The sequence below is a fragment of the Sturnira hondurensis genome, unplaced genomic scaffold, assembly GCF_014824575.4.
Source record: "Sturnira hondurensis isolate 20B ecotype Veracruz unplaced genomic scaffold, ASM1482457v3 Scaffold0007865, whole genome shotgun sequence".
Classification (NCBI taxonomy): Eukaryota; Metazoa; Chordata; class Mammalia; order Chiroptera; family Phyllostomidae; genus Sturnira; species Sturnira hondurensis.
The window spans coordinates 5867923-5890321 of record NW_028080496.1 but is presented as its reverse complement, the minus strand read 5'-3'; the positions used below and the strand labels follow the sequence as shown (position 1 = coordinate 5890321).

General features: G+C 44.9%; 1 protein-coding gene across 4 annotated transcripts in view; it reads left to right on the top strand.

Annotated features, from left to right (window-relative positions):
• Positions 1–22399, top strand: part of AKAP13 (A-kinase anchoring protein 13) — a 226398-nt gene that overhangs the window by 97958 nt on the left and 106041 nt on the right. For 3 of the 4 annotated variants that reach the window (XM_037053671.1, XM_037053672.1, XM_037053670.1), the window contains exons 5-7: positions 2943–3126; positions 16503–16701; positions 19212–22365. In XM_037053671.1, the coding sequence (XP_036909566.1) occupies positions 2943–3126; positions 16503–16701; positions 19212–22365 (3537 nt within the window). Of the gene's footprint in view, positions 1–2942; positions 3127–10891; positions 11093–16502; positions 16702–19211; positions 22366–22399 lie in introns of those variants that run through there. The other variant, XM_037053673.1, reaches the window with a different exon arrangement.

Sequence of the window (22399 nt, the reverse complement as noted above, 5' to 3'; positions counted from 1 at the left end):
GCAGAGAGGAGAAAATAGGTTTAATGAGCATGTCAGTCAGGTTTTACCCAGAGAATCAGAACCAGGAGGAGGAATAAATGTGTATTAAGATTTATCACACGGGATGGCTTGCACGATTGTGAGCGCTGGCTAATAAACAAGCCCCGAATTTGTAGGGCAAGAATAGACGGTCACGGGCAAGCTTGCACCCACCAGTGTGATCTGGCCCTGCTGCCCTTTGAGCAGGAAGGAGAGACCCTGAGAGGGATGAACTGTTCCAGCACAGACGCAGGCTGTCCTCCACTGGCCGACCTCTCTCTCCAGGGGAAACCGAGGCCCTGCCTTTTAAAGCCTTCAGCGGATTCAGGCCCACCCAGATTATCAGGGATAATCTTCCTTATTAAATCAGCTGATTAGGGGCTTTAATTACATCTGCAGAAAAGCCATCACAATGAGGGCAAAGAGGAAGGGAGTTGACTGAAGTGATGCATGGACGGCCAGAATCCAAGGCTTAATCCAATTCAAACAGGGACAAAGGACCCGGTTGACATCACAGGAAACGCAGTTAGCGATCTGAAAAACACAGCTGAGTAACTGTTGGGATAGAAGATAAATACTAAATGCTCATCGGAGGAAAAAGTATAGAGATACAGGGAGGAGAGAACAAAGATTGGTCCAAATTTTGGGCACTCTGGAGTTTAAACTGACTCAAAGGAACAGAAACAATGATAGAAGCCACAGTGGTAAAATATTTGTCATTGGAGGAAAACATATGACAGGAGGCATTTTACACCACAACATTATCCTGGTTTTTACCAACCGAGGCAGGGTGGAACAATGCAGAGGGTATGGTTTGTAGGCTCGAGACAGATCTTCAGCTGCAGAATGAGGTGAGACCTTGTCTATTGTAGGGCTGTTGTGAGAATGGAAAAGCCAGTACAACCCCTTCGCCCAGCAGAAGGGTACTTAGCAGGCCCTCCCTGTGTGTTACTTTGCCTGTAGTCTTTGACCGCAGAACAGGGGGTGACCTAAGAGCAGACTGGTGCCTGCTGCTACGGAATGTGGACTGAGATTTGGGGAGGATACAGGTGCTGGAATTGGGGTGTCAGCTTTGAGCAGGTGTGTGGTGGTCAGAATGCTACTCTTACATGCTGAGCTGACTCAGAACAGCTAAGGGGTCAGAGAGGGTGGGGATGGAGAAAAAGCTACTTTAAGGAGGCATCACCTAGTAAGGCTGGAATTAACCAGTAAAAAAATCACATAGTTCTTTTTCGGTGCCTCATTAGCTTTTTTGTATTTGACAAGGACGTCAGAGTGCTTATGAACGTGTTTAGGTACAAGTCAGATGGCGGTATTTGGTCCTTTCTGAAGGGGTCTTTCTGTCCTTTCGCCTGCCTGGCCACCTGCTGTGAGGTGTTGATTATCAAACTTTGTGCCTCCGCATTCAGTGGTTTCTTCTGGTGGTTGATTTCTTTCCAGCCCCGTCCCTCTGCTGAGCCCTGTAAATCCTGAATTAGTCAGTGTGCATAGTTCCGCAGGGAAAAATAAAATAGGAACGGTAGTTTCTGATTCCAAGAAAATTTACCTCGGCAATAAGGAGACTAAACCAATGCACACGTGACATTAGAGAACAGTGCAGTTCAGTGTAAATCACAGATTCAAAGGAGCCTTCGTTCTCATTGTGTGTTCATATGGAGAAGCAGTGGGGACTTCAGTGCAAGGAGACTGGGTAGATTCCGAGAGGTCTGAGACTGCTCCGAAGTTGAGGCCTGAGGGAAGCCGTGGAGAAAGGGAGATGTTGTCAAAGCCGACTCTCACGGCTCCAGGGCGCCCTTTCCATTGCAGTCCCCGAGTGGTCCACCTGGAGCTGGGAGATGCAGCCTGAGATGCACCCCACATCCCTGCAGTGGCATCAGCACCTGACATCCCAGGTGGTGCGCAGGAGGGAGGAAGGGAGCTGGTGTTGCTAGAGTGTAACCTGAAGTCCAGAAGGACAGAAAAGAGAGCAGGGGAAGGGAAGTACTTGGCATTTAAAGAGCATCTACTACAGCCAGTTGTCACAACTGGCATGTCACCTACCTCCACCCATTTGTTACTGCAGCCCTGGGAGGAGGTGCTGGCATCCGACTCTGGGGACAAAGAAGGTGGAGCCCAGAGGTCAGATGGGTTCTGCCCAGCCCTGCAGATGGTGAATGCCAAATCTGAGCCCAGATTTGTCCTCTCTCCTCACCGCTTTCAGACTGACGGCTCATACCAACAAGGAATCTTCCCTTTGACTGACAGAAGCCCAAACACATGCTTTTTCCCTGAAGTTATTAGTATGCTATCTTAGAGCTAGTCTTTCCTGTTCTCCCTGGAGATGCGTTTCTTTCCTTAACCGAACAAACAAAAGAGCTGGTAGAGGCAGCGATTTCATTTGCCCTTAATATCGGGGAATAAAAAGACTTGTGTGTCCTTAATAAGCAGAACCTGTTTTCAGTGTTCAACTGCCCAACTCCTATCTGGGTGTTATTTTTTAAGGTAATTACAGTCTTTATGATACGCCCACCTAAGCCTTAAGCCCCAACAACTCTTCCCTTTGGATCCCCATGTTATGAGGCCACATCTCCTTTTTTTTTTTTTAAAGGAAAAGGACATATATGTCGAGTCACCCTTATGAATCTGCCTGTATCAGTTTGTTGGACAAATGCATTCAATCAAAATATAGAAATGTCTTGATTCTCTTGTGGGACTGTCTCCTGTTGGAGATGTTGCTTCTGATACTTTTTCCTAGCTTTACTTTGTTTTTACTTGAGAGCTGTTTCTCCTCGGCCACAATAAAATTGTTCACGTTGTATGTTGTGGCCTTCACTTCCGGGTCTTAGGTACTTGAAGGCAGTGGTGTTTACTAACTTTTTTTGTTGGTTTGCTTTGTGCTTTCACATTCTCTTCTTGCTTATTTTTGTACTCTCCTCCATCTACAGATGGCGGCCCCCGCGAGACATTGATGCATTTTGCCGTGCGGCTGGGACTGCTGAGACTGGCGTGGTTCCTGTTGCAGAAGCCGGGCGGCCGCGGAGCTCTCAGCATCCACAACCAGGAAGGCGTGACACCTGTGAGCCTGGCCTTGGAGCGGGGTTATCACCAGTTGCACAAGCTTCTGACCGAGTACGTGCTCCTTCTCCCTTTGTCCCTGCCCTCACCAGCAGCCCCACCCCCGGGTCGTGACAGTTCCACCCACTTGGCATCTCAGTGTGCCTTTGCCACGAATTAGAGCCTCAGCTCTCTGTCTTGCCTTCTGCTGGAAGCTTGTGAGCCTGCTCCTGCTTACCGTTTCCCTGCCTGCGAGTGACATACGTAAGTCACATCACTGTTTTCTCTCTCCCCCTGCCTTCCTGCCTTCACTGCTCCTTGCCTCTTACTGTTCCTGGAAACCCAGGATAAGTCTTGTCTGTGGGGGTGACATTCCATTACCCTGTATCCAGTTTATCCCAGTTCAGTACAAGGGGAAACGGTTTTCCTGGGCCGTACCTTTTTTTCTGGTATGTCTCAGAGGCTTGAAAGACTTCATTAGAAATGAATACCGTAGAGTAATAATTGCGTGCAGAAAATAGACCGAACCACTGAGGTTTGTTTGAATGTAATTTCTGTGAATGAAATCAGGAGCAGTGGTTTCTTCATCTGAGTAGCAGTAACAAGCAACCGAGCCGTCCTGGAGATGTGCGGTAGGGAAGTCCTGTCTGTGTGTCTGTGGGCTCAGTTGTTACACAGTCTGACTCTTTAGAGAGTCTTCTGAAGGAAGGCTGTTAGGCAAAACATTTGCAGAATCTTTTTTTTTCTTTTGTAAACAGAGAAATAAATGTATTGATAACAGGCATCATTTTTCATTGGAATATTTACATAGGCAGAACTCACAAGTATAGTGTTTCTTATTTAATATATTTTTTATTGTTTTGTGATCATTGTCGTCTTTCCGTTACATAATCTAAAGAATAAACCTTATTGTATGTGTGTTCTTTAGCACTTAAGGGGCCCTTGTACAGTAAGTCATTAGTCCCAAAATCTTGCATGTTTTGCTCATTAGACTTAATTTAGTTGCAGTTTCTATTTTATCATTTTTAGCTGTGAGTGTGGAGTGCTCTGCCCAGGTGAAGAAATCTCAGAATGTAATGATACTTATGTTATATCAACAGGTGTTTTGTTTGATTTTGCTTTACCTACCAAGCTTATCATTTTCCCAGCCGGACCGGACCGAAGGTTCTTTGCACAAAGCATGGGGATGGGCGCTGCAGATACAGTGACGGTGGGAGGGACGCTCTGCATCTCAAACGGGCTTCTGATACTTGAGCCCTCCTGTGACAGTATTCCAGAGAGTGATAGGCTCCATTCCTTCGTACTTCCCATCTGGCCGGTGATTGGATTCCCTCTGCCGTCCTCTTCGTGGCCTTCGGAACACAGGCCTTGTTCCAGAAGTTGAAATACTTAGCTCGGTATAAGTATCGCAAGGCTCGAATGCAGTTCCTCTAAATGCGATCTGAGAGCTCAGAGTTTTTGCTGGGAAGCAGAGTTGGTTAAGGCTTGCCATGCAAATGGGGAAATAAAATGATTACAACAGCTTCTTTATATGCTTGGCGAGGATGTCACAAGACTCGTTGCAGCACAGCTGTAAGGAAACTAGAGTATTTGTTCTTGGAGAAGAGTTTTTGGCTTGCTTCATAGTACCACCTCTGTTACATGTGGGAAAACCACTCATCTCCTTTTGAAGGGAAACAAGGAAGGGAAAGCCAGCTTCAGAAACCTCCGAGCAGAGGACTGCAAGAGGAGAGCATGAGCACGGGCCGGCAGATGCAGCCCTGAACTTGTATTCCGCGGGCTATTCTTTTCGTTTATTGTTCTGTAACCTAGAGGAAGAGCTCTGGGTTATACATAATTAGCAATTTAAAAAAGGTAAAGGGTGATTTTATTGAGTCTCTGAGTCTTACTGCAATATGAATAGACTTTGCTAGAATTTCAAGTGTGAAGGGTGGGTTGCTTCATTAAATAAATGAACGAATGCATGGAGGGTGCATAGCACAGTGACTGGCCAAAATATTACCCCTTATTGGCCTTTACTGAGTGTACCTTTCCTGCTAGGCCTGTATCACTGTTTCATCCATTAAGGAAATTTTCCCAAAATCCTGAAATATTTTCAGGCAGCATTTGGATGTCCCTACTTGACAAGAGTTTGAAATTATTCCCAAATGTAATAGATACACTTTAAAAGAATTAGTCTGGCCCTGGATGGTGTGGCTCAGTGGGTTGAGCACCAGTCTGTGAATCAAAGGGTTGCGGGTTCGATTCCTAGTCAGGGTGCATGCCTGGGTTTTGGGCCAGGTCCCCATTGGGGGCGCTCCAGAGGCAGCCACACATTGATGTTTTTCTCCCTCTCTTTTTTCCCCTTTTCCTTCTGAAAATAAATAAATAAAATCTTTTAAAAAGAGAAGAATTAGTTTGGCTGTCTGGCACTTGCTGTGATGTTGATGTGTCTGGTTGATGGAACAGGGAATTTTTAATTGTAAAGGAATTATACAATGCCACCACCCTTACAGGAAGAGTACTTCTTCTAAGGATTTTTATCTGTGGAGTATTGACATAAAAGTGGTGGAATATTTCATTTGCCCAAAAAATGAGTACAAAAGTATTTGTCCTCGTAGCTTTATCTCATTTTTGATATCAGTTCAGCAAATCCTTATTGAAGGCTTGCAACGCATTATTGGTAGGTTGTAAATAATATTCCACTTCAACTTAAGACAGTCTTTCTGCAATAGACATTATCTGTGTTTTACCGATGACGTAGGGAGGCTCAGAGAACGAGAGTACTAGGTCCGTCTTTGCAGCAGACTGGCAGAGCTGCCGTGGGTTCCAAGGCCGGTGTTCTTCCCTCTGCAAAAATCTGACAGTTGGAGGAGGACCCAGGAAGAGGCCGCCGGGATACAGCTGACTGGCACTTATTTGGGAAAGGGCTCTCAGCTTTCCATTTAGTTCCAGGCTCCTCTTCCCTGAGGGAAACAGGGTTGTCAGTGCCCTGATGTTTCCATTGCCCATGATAATGGGTTTCAAAGTATTGCTGGCGACATTGTGCTGTCGTTCTACATTTCATCCTCGTGACAGCCTAAAGAGAGAGTAGGGCAGATGTTGGTATCCCTGTTTTGCAATTGAGGAAACAGACCAGAGAGGTGAAGTGAGTTGCCAGTGTCATTAGGCTACAGAGTAATGGACCCAGGCTCAGGCTCCGTGTCCAGCGATCTGTCCAGGTTGAGATGACACATGTGCACATGCAGGGCACAGACCCAGGCTGACAAACACAGCTGTCAGGCGTGGTTTATTATGGTGGGCGGGGTCGGCCCCTTCCAAAGAGTTTGTGTCTCTAGGTTCTCAAGTCCTTCTTTTGACATATTTGCACTTGAAACCTGGGTCCAGGGTCAGAGGGTAGAGTCGCCACTCAAGTGTGTACGTATTTCGCAATGGAGCTGAGCACAATTGAGCAAGATGTTCAGTTAACATAACGATTGCCTTTTTCGGGTCCTCTTCAAGGACTTGACAAGTGGGTCCTCAGTAACCCATCTGGTGCAAAACAAGTTTGGAACCTTTGCTTTTGCTTAGGAGTGGAGAGAGTGAAGTAAATGCACAAACTTATCTTCAGAGTAATAGCCAGGATTTTTTGTTACTTCATCTGGCTTAAGCCCCATCCATTTGTCCGTTTGTCTGTCCGTCCGTCCATCCATCCACGTCCCTGTCCTCCTTTCTCACTATGTGGTCAGGCCTTTGTGTTTTGGTAAAGATAAGGTGGTAGAACTGAGTGGAAACTAGAAAGAGGAGGAAGGACAGTCACATTAAATATTGAATGTGTTGCACTGGTGCTTTACACGTGTTCTCATGTAAAATTTCTCAGCAAACATCTCAGGTGTGACCGATTAGTATGGTTAGTACTATATTTTTCTGCAGATGAGAAAATAGACCAAATATCTTACCCAAGGCCCTGTCGTCAACACTTGCCATTATTCGGAAGCCTGTTTTTAAACTATTGATAGAATTTTATGAGGAGTTATGTTTGGTGACATTGTCAGTCTTTTAACCAAGTAATTTGATTATGATGATTCGTAATAGATCTGGTTTTCCGTGACTTTTTCCGGGGGAGGGGTAGGAAAAATTTCCACTGAAGCACTTTAAGAATTTTGATGTTTCATAGGGTTTTTTTGTTTGTTTTTTTCCTTCACCACTCAAACAGTAATATCTAATTTCCCTATCTGGCAACTTGCTGGAAAATTGCAAAATGTACTCTCAGAGGAAAATATTTGTATTTATATAACTGTAACGCCAGGTGCCATTTATTGTGTTTGTGCTAGGCATTTTTCATGAATTCTCGTATATTTTATCCTCTCCCCAACATTTTTCGGGTGGGCATTTTATCTTGACTTCACCAGGCGACCCTCATAGCCGGTAAGTAATGGAGTGCAGCAATTGGAATGAGGTTGTAACTCCCATGCCCATGAATTTTTACTGGTGGGACCCTTCTTTTTTTTTTTTTTTTTTGTATTTTATTTTTTTGTATTTTAAATTTAGGTTTGTTTTATTTAAGTCTAATGTTAATTGTATGCTGTTTTTCAGTAAGAACAGTCATATTTCTGTATCTGTGGGTCCAGTGAGTTAACCCACTAGTACAAATTAGCTTCCATTTACACATACTATTTGTTGTTGTTTGTTTGGGGGTTTTTTTGGTTTTGCCTGGAGCTTTGTAAGAACGTGAATTGCTGTTGGAAGTTGGCTCTAATGACACGATTCCATAGATACTGTGTTTCCTTCTCTCTGCTGCTTTCCCCTCCCTGCTCTATGCAGACCAATGGCCCCAGCCTGTCTGTGAGTTTTAGGTCTTAGAGTTTTTTTCAGGGTTGCGAAGTTACACATCTTAGCCTGTGGTAACAAATACCCTATGGTAACACACGTGGTTTTGAAAATTTTTCTGACCGGTGCTTGCCGGATAGCTCAGTTGGTTGGAGCGCTACCCTGATACACCAAGGATGTGGGTTTGATCTCAGGTCAGGGGATGTACAAGAATCAACCAATGAATGCATCAATAAGAAGAACAACAAACTGATGTTTCTCTCCCCCTCCTTCCCCTCCTCTCTCTTTCTAAAATCAACAAATAAGTTAACTTTTAGAAAAATAAGGAAAATATGTCTGGCTTCACTATAGATCTTAGTGAAAGAAGCTAGGAACTTAGAGTGTAGGAGTTGATATTTGCATGGAAGCAAATGAAGGACACTTGGCGCCTTCCTCCCTCTAAAAAACGCAAACCTTTAGTAACCACTACACATTATTTTTATTTGGTCGATTTTGAAGTTTCCTTACATGTATATACAACTAGAAAGAATGACTTGGAGAATTTCAGTATTTGCCCAAATCTGAATATTATCAGCATAGAATGAAGTGGCGTGTGTTGAGAATAAATGTGAAAAAGTAAAGATATAACTAATTCTACAGTGAATTAGTTCTGTTTTAGAACTTGGACCGTATAGTGGACAAACAAGAGCTTCTGGGCATCCCCAGCTCTGCTCGGCTCTCAATTCATCCAGCAGCGCACTCACTTTCCACTGAGCATCACTGCACAGCAGCGATATTTCTACCTAGTTGGGGGACAGAAAACTAGGTCAGGAGAGTATTTCAGGAGCATTTCTTCTAGAAGGAATTTTGTACTCAGGGTTCTTGGTTTAGTGAATCTCAAGAATGGTTTGGTTGTTGAAATTGTGTAGCATTTTAAAACAACCGTTTTGAGAAGGTTTTGTCTATATACACCCATGGCTAGTGAGGTCTGTTGTTTTGACATTTAATTAGTGAAAACAAAATGTATTTGTGGTACCTCATTATATTCCTAACACCTTTATTCATACATTTAATTCTGGATTGAGAATTAGTGATCATAGTTGTTATACATGAATTTGGCTATTTTTCCTTCTTGTAAAATTTGCAGGTATCATTGGTGACATTCTTCTTTTAATTTTTTTTCTTATAGGATTTGAGTAATTTATAGGTAGAATGTTTCTGAAAAGACACGTGGCATAAATGAGATGATACATATAAAAATTTAAAAATTATTGTTCAATACTTATTTTATATAGTAGTTAACAGTGTTCATCAAAATTAGTTTGTACAATATATAATATCTATAATTCTTTTATTATTTATTTTAGTAAGCATTTAATTGGCTCAAAAGAGATATAATGTTCTGAAAATTACAGGACCAATGCACTCTCAATATTCATTTGCATTAATTCTCAACCTATTTCTCTATTAATTTAACCATTTGCAAACTCTTGTTTTCATGAATAGCATTAACAGTTTTCACAATCACTAATATTGTAGCATTTTGCTCTTATAGTAAATATACATTTGTGCTTTAATTTTTTTTTAAGATTTTATTTATTTATTTATCTTTAGAGGGGAAGGAGAGAAACATCAATGTATGGTTGCCTTTCGTGCGTCCCCTGCTGGGAGTTGGCCTGCAGGGAACCAGCCTGCAACCCAGGCATGTGCCCTGACTGGGAATCGAACCGCGATTCTCTGGTTTGCAGGCCCGCGCTCAATCCACTGAGCTACACCAGCCAGGGCACATTTAGGCTTTAATTTGCCAGCAGAATTTCTGCATAAAAAGCATGTAAGGAGCCTGTAGCTCAGTGGATTGAGCGTGGGCCTGCGGACCACACAATCACGGTTCAATTCCCAGTCAGGGCACATGCCTGGGTTGCAGGCCAGTTCCCAGCAGAGGACACACAAGAGGCAACCACAGATTGATGTTTCTCTCCCTCTCTCCTTCCCTTCCCCTCTAAAGATAAATAAATAAAACCTTAAAAAAAGGCATGTAAGGAGATTTGCACTTTAAATTTTGCAGAGAATGTTTACAGAATAGTTCTTACTCTCACAATACTTTTTATATTGGTGATATTGCTGCACTGATACAATGGTAGCCTCTGTAGTCTCTTGGTCATTGATCACGTATACGAGTTCAGAAGGCTTCAAACACTCGGCCTTAGAAAGGGCAGAGCTGAACTCGAGTGCATTTCTATTGTTTACCGTCTAGGAGCCTCTGTTTCCTCATCTACAAAATGAGAAGTGACAGTACCTCATAGGTCTGTTAGGATTTAATGAGAACATGCTTGTAAGGTTCTCAGAAAGTTAGCATGTCCCTTTTTTTTGAGAGGTAGGAAAGAAGATTCACTTGGAAATAAGGTGATTACTCAGCCTTATTGAGTGTGACATGTCTGCCCCACTGCCCACTTTCTGATGGACTTTTTCAGCCCACCCTACAACTGTAACACTATCCCTTGAAACAGGAGGGAATGAAAGCCCCATTTTCCTGTCAGATTTGGGGTGTGTAAAGAGTGGTAGGGTGATGCGGGGTGGGGGGGGTAGTTGCTTGACAGTTACCCCACAAGCAAGGTTCCTGTCCTTTTGGTTTGTCTCATTCTCAGAAACTTCCTTCTTTTTTGTTCACTAGAACTCCAGCCCATGGCATACCCCTTGTAGGCACAGTTTATTGAGCACTTTGGGAGAGCCAGACACTCTCCCAACACTTTGCATTTGTGTTCATTTGATCTCACAACAAAGCTGGCATTCTCAGTTTACAGATGAGGAAATTGAGCTTCAGAGAAATGTAAGTAATTGTGCCTGCCCCCCAAAAACGGAAGAGAGAAACTAAGAATAGCAGTGCTAAAATGTGTAGTGAATTTGCATGTGCATTAATGCATAACTCGTCTAGCAGTGAGTTCCCTGCAAACTCCTAAGATAGAGAGTAGCCTCCTCTTCATTTTGAGGTGGATCAGCGATCCTCCCTCTTCGGCTTTGAGCCTCTCCAGCTCCATTTTGGCGGAGTTGTGACTGAGTGTGTAGGGTCCTTGATGTTTGGCACTGTGTCGGTGATGCGGTTTCCAGGAAGACACTGCAGCGGCCCTCAAATAAGGAACTAGGTGCTGCACTTCCTGTCACGGGCAGATTCAGCAAAACACGCCTTCGGGCAGGACCGACCTGGTGAAGCTGCAGGATGAAGCCCAGACCCAAGTAGGATGGGCTTGCGATATTCATGGTGCTTGGGCAGCCGTAAGTGAGTACAGAGTGATGTCGTCTTGATCTCCCTTGTTTATCCTCTGACATTTGATGTGACTTTTTGTTGGACCTCAACAAGATGTATTTTTAACTCCTCCCTCGCCCTCACATGACTCGTGTCGTTAGTACCGGAAAAATGTTTTTCTCTGCAGTTGATTTGACAGGGTTTTACAGTGTGTTAGCATCCAACCTGAACTTTCTCGTGCATTGCAACATGCTGGACAATGTAAGAAGCAGAGGTGAATTGGTTGTTGATTGCTGCATAGCAGGTGGAACACTGGGAATTAGTTGACAGTCACTTTGGGCTTCATTAATTTTGTTGTACTACGTACATAAATCTTGATTTGGGGGGCTAGCTTTGGATACTCAGTTTGGATGCTATAACCCATCTCTGAGGAAAGGCCTCTTAATTTGTGTTTTTTACAGTTGAAAACTTGCTCTTGATCCTATTAAATTTATGATAATGAAACCTACTTAACATACTTAACTAGCTTCTCAGGAATACTATATCAGAATTACAGTTTGTATTATTTGAATGTGGTCAGAGTTTGAAACTGTTGCAGGGCAGCTATCGCCATGGAAGCAGAAAGCCTGGGTACCAATTCTCACCTTTTCAGGTACTAGCTGTGCATCTGGGCAGGTTGTCCTGTAAGCCTCAGTTTTCTCATGTGAAAATGGAAATACACTGACAACTGCATCAAAGTTCTTGCAAGCAATACTGATAGTTAATATTTTAGTGCCTCTATTTTGTTTTACGTTTTCCTTGTTCCCATTGCTTTCTCTGTACAGCTACAGTAGCCCAGCCTCACTGGCCGACTGGTTGCTACCTCAGGGCCTTTGTACTTGCTGCACCCATTTCCAGACACATCCTGGCCCAGTAGCTCACATGCTGGCTCTTTCATAGGATTCAGATTGGGTGTCATATCTCCTCAGAGGTTTTCACCTATGTGAAGAAGCCATTCCACTCTAAGGAATTTTCTACATAAGCACCCCGATTTATTTTCTTTAAGGCACTTGCCTCTACTTGTAATTATAGCTTATAATAATTATAAGCTATATAATTATAATATTATAATATTAGCTCCATCATAGTAGGTGCCTTGGCTGTCTTATTTATTCATTGGCATATTTCTAGCATCTAGGAGCAATAGATAACTACATGAGTATTTGTTGAATGTTTGAATGACTAAGATTATAACGTAGATAATTCATTTTTTGGAATTGGGATATTCTGAGATATCCTGAAGTATGAACTTAAGAACAACATAGAGAAGACCACATGCCAGGTGGAATGAATGTTTAACGCAATGGCTCACCGTCTGTAGTCTTATTTTTAAATGACCTTTGGAGACATTTTATCAATAATAGAAAAATACCCATGTGAACATTCTAAAGGAAGCATTCGTATAGAACCCGATACATTTTTGTGTGCTGAGAAATAGTATTTTGGTAATTGCCTCATGTAGACACAGTTCCCTTCTATTTCGTAGGGTGTAGAGTTGCATTTTAAGCTTACACGACTAAGTTAAGAGTCTCTGTATACTTAGGCTATACATGTCTTTTGGAATCTTTTGTGTATGCACACCCGTTTAGGAATGGGTGCTAACATGAAAATGATTTTAATGGTTAAGATAGAAGTGTTTGGTACCTCTTAGTGCCTTTGCAAAAAAATGTAAAGAAACATTTTGCTTGTAGCATATTTCTTTAAGCTCATTAATCTATAGAATCTTACTGTGCTAAATTGCTTAGGAATAGATTGCTTAGAGTGAATTAAGAACTTTCTGTTTTAAATGAAACCTTGGCTGGTTTGCTTAGACTTTGTTCTCCACCTATACATAGAATGTCAACCTTGTTACTTGGAAGATTAGAAATGATGTTCGTGATGAAAAGCGCACTGAAAAACTAGATTCTGCTTTACAGTGTATCATTTTAGTTCCATCCTATGATTAGTTTCCGGTATTTTACATTTCCTTCAGGAAAGTCGTGTCAGTAAATTACCGCTGCCCGATCTACTGCTGAGGTTTTGATCGTTCTTCAGGTGCATGGGGAAGGAGCCGGTCCAGAAGCAGGTGGAAGACTGTAGGCATCAGGGGCGACCACTGCAGCAGGTACCCGAAGAGGACAGGAGCAGGCACAGCAGACCCACCATTCGGAAGAGGCGTCCTTGAACTTGGGAGGAATGGGCAGAGGCGTCATTTAGTATATGAAGATCGTTTTAGCTCTTGTTTAGATCGTTTTAGTATATGGCCCAAGCTTCTCACTAAGAGGGGAGAAAAGGTCACCTGAGAGTGAGGGAGGCAGGGTAAAACTTGGGCCTTTGAGGAAATTACAGAAAATTTAAGTAACCCCGATGGAGATGAATCAACACAGTGCTTTTTACCCTGTGTGCTGTGAGAATTTTTCAAACATGTCATACCTGACTATGTAGTCAGGGGCGCTGACCTCTCTTCCTTTAGAGTATCAAAAATAAAATAAAATAAACAACCAACACTACAGTAGCCATCCGATGTGAATGAATAAAATATATACCTGTATTTTTTGTCAGATCAACCAAAAATATATTTTTTGGTGTGCCACATAATTTTAATAATCTGTTTGTGCCATGAAATGAAAAAGGTTGAAGATTGCTGAATTAGCACAGAAGTGAGTAAAAACTTGAGCAGCAGTGAGGCCTTACTGAATAGGGACTTTAAAAAATTATTAAAAACATTAACTAAAACCTTGGGGAAGCAGAAAACCTGTAACCCAGCCACCCTGACACTGTTCGTTTAGTCGTACATTTTACTGTCTAGACTTGCCTACCTTTTAAGCCCTTTTAACTTATTGTATTGAATATTGTAGATTTTGATATTACTGAACTATTTATTACTTCAATTATTTTTAATGGCCACGTGATAGTTTGTAGATCTGTCCTTTAGTTTAACAAATGGCCCTCTAATTACTGGCTTGGGTAGGGAGTTTCTAATTTTTTTTAAAGATTTTACTTATTTTATCTTTAGAGGGGAGGAGAGAAATATCAATGTATGGTTGCCTCTCGTGTGTCCCCTGCCGGAAACCAGGAACTGGCCTGCAACCCAGGCATGTGCCCTGACTGGGAATCGAACCACGATCATGTGGTTTGTAGGCCCGCAATCAATCCACTGAGCTACACCAGCCAGGGCGGGAGTTTCTAATTTTTAATATTGTTATACTTAAAGTTGCAGTAGACATTGTTATACATAGAGCTTTGCCAGGTTTTATGAGTGGTCCCAGTAAAAGTTTTATACAGTGCTTCACACAGAGCAGAATTGGCTTTACAGTGTTGGCTCCAATGTTGCCTCTGTGAGGCCTTCACGGACCCAGCACATTTAAAACTGCAACCCTCGTATCTGCTTTATTTTTCTGCATAGCTTTCTCTGTCTTCCAAAATACAAGGCATTTTATTTAACTTGAATGCTCTTCCCTCCCTTGCTAAGGGTATATAGCTCCAGCTGGACGGGGGTTTTGTGTGTATCACCAGCACCTAGAGTAGTGCCTGGCATGTAAACATTTGCAGAGCGGTGGGTTTGCCCACCCCTGTGGACGAGATGGTTCTGAAGCGTGTCAGTCTTCGTGGAACTCAGTGGGAGAACAATTGCAGTGAACAGTCTTCAGTCAGTTTGTTGCTTCCAGACTGCCAAGGAAGCGACGAGAATCCACAGGGACAGTGGCTTGGGCTGCTGAAGGGGTGTTAGCCCTTGGAGGTGATTGTGGCCACAGAAGCACATTCCTCTGGAGGGGAGCGTCTGGGAGAGAGAGATGGATGGTAAGCAGGTTGTTACAACAGGGAATTTCCCAAGGCTTAGATGTTAGAAAGGGAAAGGTTTGAGAATTAGTCGTGGCAAGGTTGGTAGAAAACTTAATTTTGCTGTGCATGGACTGTCATTTTTTAATTGTTTCTGCCTGGACATGCAGCCCCATCTGAGCTTGAATTTGGCTCACACTGAACCGTGGTAGGCAAATCACGTTGTGCCGTCAAAGGCCGTTTCTTGTTGGAGTGTGGCTACACGTGTGAGCCTGAGTAAGCAGGTGTGCCAGTGATGCTGGTCAGTGACTTAAGCAGAGTCGGTGGCCCTGGCAAACCAGGCTTCGAAGTTGAGTTTCCAGAGAAGCTGCCGCCCCCACCGTGGAGGAGCTGGTCGACAAGTTCATTCGGTTGAACTCGTGACGTTTTACAGGGACTTTTCTGGTGGAGGTCACTTTATTCAGAGTACAGCGCTCGGTAAATACATAAAACATGTAAGCATATCATGTGCTGACTTCGTTGGAAGCCGCTGTTGGGGAGGCAGTCCCTCTTGGGTGCGAACACTCTGGCGGTTTCTTTGGGGGCTGCCTGAATTGTTACCCTCTGCCAAGTCGGGATTCTTCAGTTTGCCGTGGCTTTTCCGCTCCAGCAGATTTTGAGCCTTCCTCTCCCACTTATTCTCTGGTGAAGTGTTTTCTCGACAGTGACAGTGTTTTCTCGACAGAATCATACCTATTGGAAAGAGAGTTGGAGGGATGTTTCTCATATTTGTCAGTGGGTACCATGTTTATTTCTTAATTCTTTAGTTTCTTCCATTTTAAATATGCTCATGATCTCAAACATAACCTTCCCCCTTCTCCAGAATCTCTGGTATACTTTATCAACCTACTGGTTCCTTAGAGAAAACCACAAAGCGATTTCATGTTTTGAGACCTGTGTCAGAATTTTTTTTTTAATATACCTGTGCCTTTGTTGGCTTTATTTGTACTGAAGTTGTGTTTGTACTGATACGAGTTGAGTGAAATCTGTCTTTTAATGAAATGAATGTAACCTGAAGTTCTGGAGCCAAAGTGCTTCATTTGAAATAGGGTTCGATGATTATATTGACAAGTGTAACATGACTCGACATTGCGGTAATTTTTCTCTATGTGGATCACTTGGAGAATTTTGAAGGTGAGCAGAAGTTGACGTGCCCCTGCCCTGCACGGGCGGAGTGTTGGTTCTTCCCGGTGGAATGGACTATAATTAGCGTATGATGTAACCCGTTTTAAGAGAAACACCCAATGATAAGCTTTGCTTCTATTGAAAACCAGGCTACAGCTATTCATGCTCCTTACATTTCCTCATTATTTGGTTGTTAGCATAATATTAACTAATTTAAGATCCCAGACTTCTTTTTATCTTGGTCAGAATCCTTAGGGAGGATGGTTAAACAGTTTTTATTTAACCCACTTCTGGCCTCTTGTGAGGAGGATGGAAAAATTAGTTGTGTGCCCGAAATCACTGGGGAACTGTCCAGACACGACTTCTCCTGCAGAGCCTCAAAGAGCAGTGGGGCTGGCAATTTGATGTAAGACTTGGAGGCTTAAACCTGTGCCTGGGAGGCAGGAGGCATCTGTATTAACCGGAGATTGCTTGCTTGCAGGGAGAATGCTGGAGAACCAGACTCCTGGAGCAGTTTATCCTATGAAATTCCGTGTGGGGACTGTTCCGTGAGGCATCACCGAGAGCTGGACGTCTACACGTTAACCTCAGAGTCTCAGTCACATCCTGCACCCCCATTTCCTGCTGACAGTTGCTCTGAGCACATTTTTAAACTTATGAACATCCAACAGCAGCTAATGGTGAGGAAGACAATTTCCATTTTCAGGTTTCTGTGCCCTCACTCCTTCCCCCATTGAACCTTGCTATAATTAAAGTGAAAATGCTTCCCTCAGAGATTGTGAAACCTGGAAGTAAAGCTGTTTTAGCAATAGTCACTGTGACCACTTACAGATACAGAACTCGCATTGCGGTTGTAGCAATAGGGGCCGAGAGAGCTTTTCATTGGCTCGTTGCCGGGTTTCTGAAATACCGAAGGAGATACCCAGACACCTTGTAGATACAGAAATCCGTAAGAACCAGAGCTAAATTTTCCTGACATGGTGGGAGATTGGCCTGTTTAATTTTATAACTTTGCTGGTTTAACTTTATAAAGAAAGCTAAGTGAACTATCAGAGTAGCTTCTGATACGGTTGCTGAAGAACAAGAACCAGATTGACTCAGAAAAAGCCTTTTCACAGCTATCTCAGCAAATGATGACAATGCTACTCTACTTAAATCGATAGTCGTATGGTAAAAAGATCACTAAAAAAAAAATAAAGATTTTATCATCCACTCAAAGCCTCCCAGATGAAGTTGTTGCCAGACATAAACACATTAGAGACTCCCAGATAGTGTTTATTATGGGCCATACAAACGTCACGTGGGTGCATCTCCCCTGGCCGCAACATCTGAAAGGCTAAGTTTAGATCATTTTTCCACCCAGTTTATTTCAGGGATGATTTGATTTGGAAAAAGCTTGACAGTGATTTCATTTAAGGTCGTCCAAGGGCAGCTCAGTGCCAGAGGCCTCTCTGGGAGCAGGCACTGTTCAGGGGACCAGGCCGACGGGCTTTGTGGCGGGGCCGCACGAGGAGCTGCCTCTGCCTGACTTCCAGGGACTCAGGTTTTCCTGGAGAGCTTTTCTTACTAGAAAAATCACAGTCCAGTAGAAAATGCCAGTCTGCAGGTGTCAAAGATGCCTGCAAGGTACGGGACAAGAGATCATGAGAAATGAACACCGTCAGACGACGCATGTGTTAGGAGCGTCTACCATTTTCTTAAGGAACACCATTTTTTCCTCCAAATTTCTGGTCTAGAATGTTCGCCCTTTATTAAATTGGATGAACTGCTTTTGGAATTTTTAGGAGACTGTTACACTCTCAGCAGGAATGGAAGCAAGCTAATTTTGAATATGCTAAGGAGCATACATAGCACAGAGGCGTTTAGGAGATACCGTTTTTCCGGTCCTGTCTCACCGGAAAGACTTCAGTGAGCATAACCCATCCTGCACTTGTGTGTGTGAACTCTTACCGTAGGCCCAGTGCGTAGGCAGGAATAGTGTTCCGATGGCGGTGTGCTGACAGTACTGGGTGTATTTCCTGAGTGGGGAAATGGACGAGAGGACACTGCACAGTACCTGTGTGTGAAATTATTGCAAAACATCACATAATGAGTTAAAAGCAGACGGCTGCTTTAAAAATAATTTTTATGTACTGAACAAGCAGGGTTATTATAAGAGTTCCTGAAACTGTGATATAAAGGCACACTTGCTTTAAAGATCATCTGTGGTGGTTTATTCTCCCTTTTCCCTAAGCCTTGTCTACATGTGTATGTGATTTCTGCTTAATTACAACCTTAGATCGAGGATTTAATTTTTTTCCACATCGTGTTATAATTATTTTTTTTCTGATTCCCTTTGGTCTTCATAGTTAATATTTATATGTGGCATAGCATTTTCCATCAGTTTGATCAACCATGATTATTTTAACCATTACCATGGAGTGGTTATATCTGTTTATATTTTTAAAAATTCCTTAAAGTTGCAGAAACTGCCTTTGACATGAGCTAGATAGAGTATTCTGAAGCCGCAGAACTGTCTGAGAATAATCAAGATTTAGGTATTATTAGTTTGATACTATTTCTTTAGTATTAGACAACAGAGGAAGTGATATTATCAGAAAATAAAAGGATATCTGCCGTGCCACTGTCCTTGAAATTAAGACACAGAACTGAAATTGTTGGGCTAGATTGACTGGATCGCATTCTGGGGTTCAAAGGACACTGTGAATCTCCTCAGTAAGATTTTGGGGCCCGGAGCTTCTGCCTGGGCCAGTAACTACAGAACGTTTACCCAGCTGGTTAGGGTTTGCTTCCACGTGTATGTGAGGCAGGATGGAAGCCACCTCTAAAGACCTGAGAAAAAATGTCTTTCTCAATTGCTCATTTGAAGATAGTCACCATGCTTTGAAAAAGAAGGTTTTTGATGCTCAGTTTTAAGCTGCTTTCTGAAGTAAGTTTGTCACACAGAAGATAGTCGCCTTGTATATTCTTGACCATTTTTATCATTCCAGTGGGTACGTAGCTACAAGGGAGGAAGGTGGTATCAGGAACCAGAGAAACGTTATTCATATTTATTTAAACCAGCTTATTGTGTGACCTGAGAAGGGCTGGGGAGGTAGTGAGCTCTGTCCAACAGGGTTGTGTTTGTGGGTGTCACTGACATCTCTTCCCATGAGCAGTTTTTTAAAAACGATCTTTCCTTTCCTCTCAGAAAACAAACCTCAAGCAGATGGACAATCTTATGCCCTTAATGGTGACAGCACAGGACCCTTCAGGTCTGCCCACTGCCCAAGACACAGATGGCTCACTTGCTCCCTGCGCAGCCACGCCCACGGACAGCCAGCCGCTTTCTTCTCCTGCGGACGCCGAGAGCTCCCCGTGCAGCGCAGGGATCACTGTGGGCCAGGTGGAACGTTCCTCCGATTTACCCAGTGTGGCTAAGGAAGAGAATACAGACTGTTCCTATAGGACGAAAGATGAAGGCATGGAGAGAAAAGAGGCAGAGATGCAGCCAGCACCTACTGTGGACTCTGAAACTGGGTCTGATCCTGACAGCTGCCTTCAGAGCATGTCTGATCGTGGAGGGAAGGGGACCGAAGGCCTTCCGTCCGGTGAAATCAGACGTGAAGAAGCTAGAACCAAATCTGCTGCAGTGGCCGCAGCCCAGGAGTCTCGGAGCAGTGGAGAGGGTGTCCTGCCAGGAGTCACGGTCATGGAATCAGGCACGGCCCAGCGTTTCCCTGGAGGCGACCTGGTGGTCGTCAGTGCAGCAGTAGATGCCAGTGTCCTTGAGGCGGCAGGGGACCCAGAACGTGGTCTCGTGAACCCAGACACTACCACCCAGAAGAAGGTGCTCGAAGTTGGGCAGAGTACAGAGGAGAGACTTGAGAATTCTAATGTCGGCACCACTGGAGCCTCCGATGCAAACGGCACAAGGAAACCTGCGGATAAAGCCGTTGCTTCAAACTGTGTTTCTGCCCCCAGGCCCCTGGGTGGTGACAGACCTGCTGAGTCTTTTCTTGCGTTGAGTAATGGAGAAACCTCTACTGAAAAAACGGCAGAAACTGAAACTTCAAGACGTTGCGAAGGGGGCGTGGGTGCTGCGGCAGATCAGAACCAGCTCATCGTTCCAGCTGCTGCAAATGACAAGATTTCCGACGGCGTCCAACCACACGCTCCCTTAGCAGACACATGCGGGGCAGTGTCGCTCTCTGATTCAATCTTCCCTGGGCCACGAAAAGATGTTACGCCAAACCAGAAATCAGAAGCAAATTCATCTCGTGTTCCGAGCCAGAATGGCAAGCCACCCATCTGCTCTGCAACTGGTGACGATGAACTTTGTGCTGCCTCTGCGCGTCCCCAGGACCCAGTGACTTCTGCGGGTGCGTTGGCTTCGAAGCACTGTGATGACTTAGTCACCCAGCCTGGAAGCACCACCACAGGACCGCCCAGTGCACAGCACACGCCCACACCCGACTCACAGCACACGCCCACTGCTGTCTTCTCGGAAGTCCCACAGTCTGACACAGCCACCCCTGACTCTGTAAGAGGCACCCAGGAAGATGTGGGTTTTAGTCCTCTTGAAGTTTCAGATAAAGAGGGCCAAGCAGGAGGTTTGGACTTAAAAACATCTTTAACAAATAGGCCTGAGGTGGTTCCGCATCCACATGCCATTTTCCCCAAAGCAGAGGAAGAATCAGTGCTAGACCCGGCCGTGTCGTCAGGCAGGACTTTCTCTCTGGCTGGGAGTCTAGGCAGTGAATCAGTAACCAAAGATGACGCACTTGTCCCCTCCCAGAAAGAAAAGGGAACAGCAACCCCTGAACCATGCACCGCTACAGACTGTAGAGATGGCGGAGATTCGAGTGATCTAGATAGGCAGTCACTAGAAGACAGCGCAGCAGGCCTACCCACATCCACTGCCCTGGATCTTCAGCCCGGCATGGGGAACACCAGCCCTGTGGGATTTGGTGGGGAGCAGGAGGGTCCCTGCCTCTCAGCAGCCCCAGAAGTTCTGAACATCGAGGGGGACACTGACTCTTCCGGGCTACATAGGGGTAAGGCCCCTTTGGCCTCTGATTCCGGTTTGACTGAAGAAGGAAGAAAGCTGTCGGTTCCAGAACACTCTGCAGCTCAGGGACAGGATGACGAGTTCAAAGCAGTGATTTGTTCCTCCATTAAGGAAGATACCTTTCCTCTGGGAGCCTTGCAAGAAGAGCATAGAACAGACCCTCCTGGACGGGAGTTGCCAGGAGCCCGTGGAGACCCTAGCTCAGCTGCCTGTGCTGAGGACCGAGTGCGTGAACACAGTAATTCTCGGGACACACCCTCAGGCTGTCTGAACGCAGAAACCAAACATAACAAGGAAGCGGCCCCACCAGTCTCACTGCTGACCGAGGGTGGGGCTGCACAGAGCCCAGTGCCACCGGGAGCAAGTCTGGCCGCAGACTCGAGCCAGGAAGCCTTGGGTGCAGGGCAGGGCAGCTCACCTCTGCTGTCAGGCCTGTTGCCAGGCAGCTCTGAGGCTCTCCATGGCCATGGAGCTTTTGCCCTGGATATTGGCGTGAAAAACACTCAAGCCCAGGGGAAGACCACTGCTTGTGAGGCGAGTGGCAATATGGCCTTGGATGTTGCTGTGGTTAATGCTCTACCAGGAACTGTGGAAGCCAGAAGAAAGGATTTAGCACGCCACGCGCAAGACCTCCCGATCCCAGGAGCCTCGTGGAGCCGGGAGAACAGTGGGATCCAGGGTTTGCCAGTCGCTTGGCCAGACAAAGGTGAGACTGACCTCCCAGTTGCTGCACCCCCAGAGGTGGAGACTCCCGGCTGGGAGAAAGGGAAGCGGGAGGGAGCCAGCCTCAGCTGTAGCATGGGTGACGCCGAGGGTGCGCCGATGAGCGATGACGCACTCCACGTCCTACAGCAGCCCGCTGCCAGACAGCTCCCTGAAGAGACAGGGCTGTCAGCCAGTGACGACAAGGCCCCGTGCAGGGACAGGAGGGCTCCCCCTGCGCCTCGTGCTGGGTCTGCCGAAGCCGGCCATCTGCCTAAGAGAGCAGACTTGATCGAGGAGGCTGCCAGCCGTCTAGTGGACGCCGTCATAGAACGGGTCCGGGCCTCGGGCGCCCTGCTCACAGAGGGGCCGATCAGTCACTTGTCACCGTCTAGTCCTTCGAAGTCAGGTCCAGGGACTGCACTGCTGGAGAGCGCTTCTACGGGGAAAGAGATCACCGTCCCGCCTGAGGAGACTGCACACGTGGGCAGTTTTCTTGAGGAAGCCCCTGCGAACCCCGCAGATGGTATTGCCAGAAGGGAGGAGCCGGAGAAGATAATTTGGCCTGGTCAAGGACCTGAGCCTGCAACAGGTGAGCAAAGCGCAATACAAAATTCACAACTCGA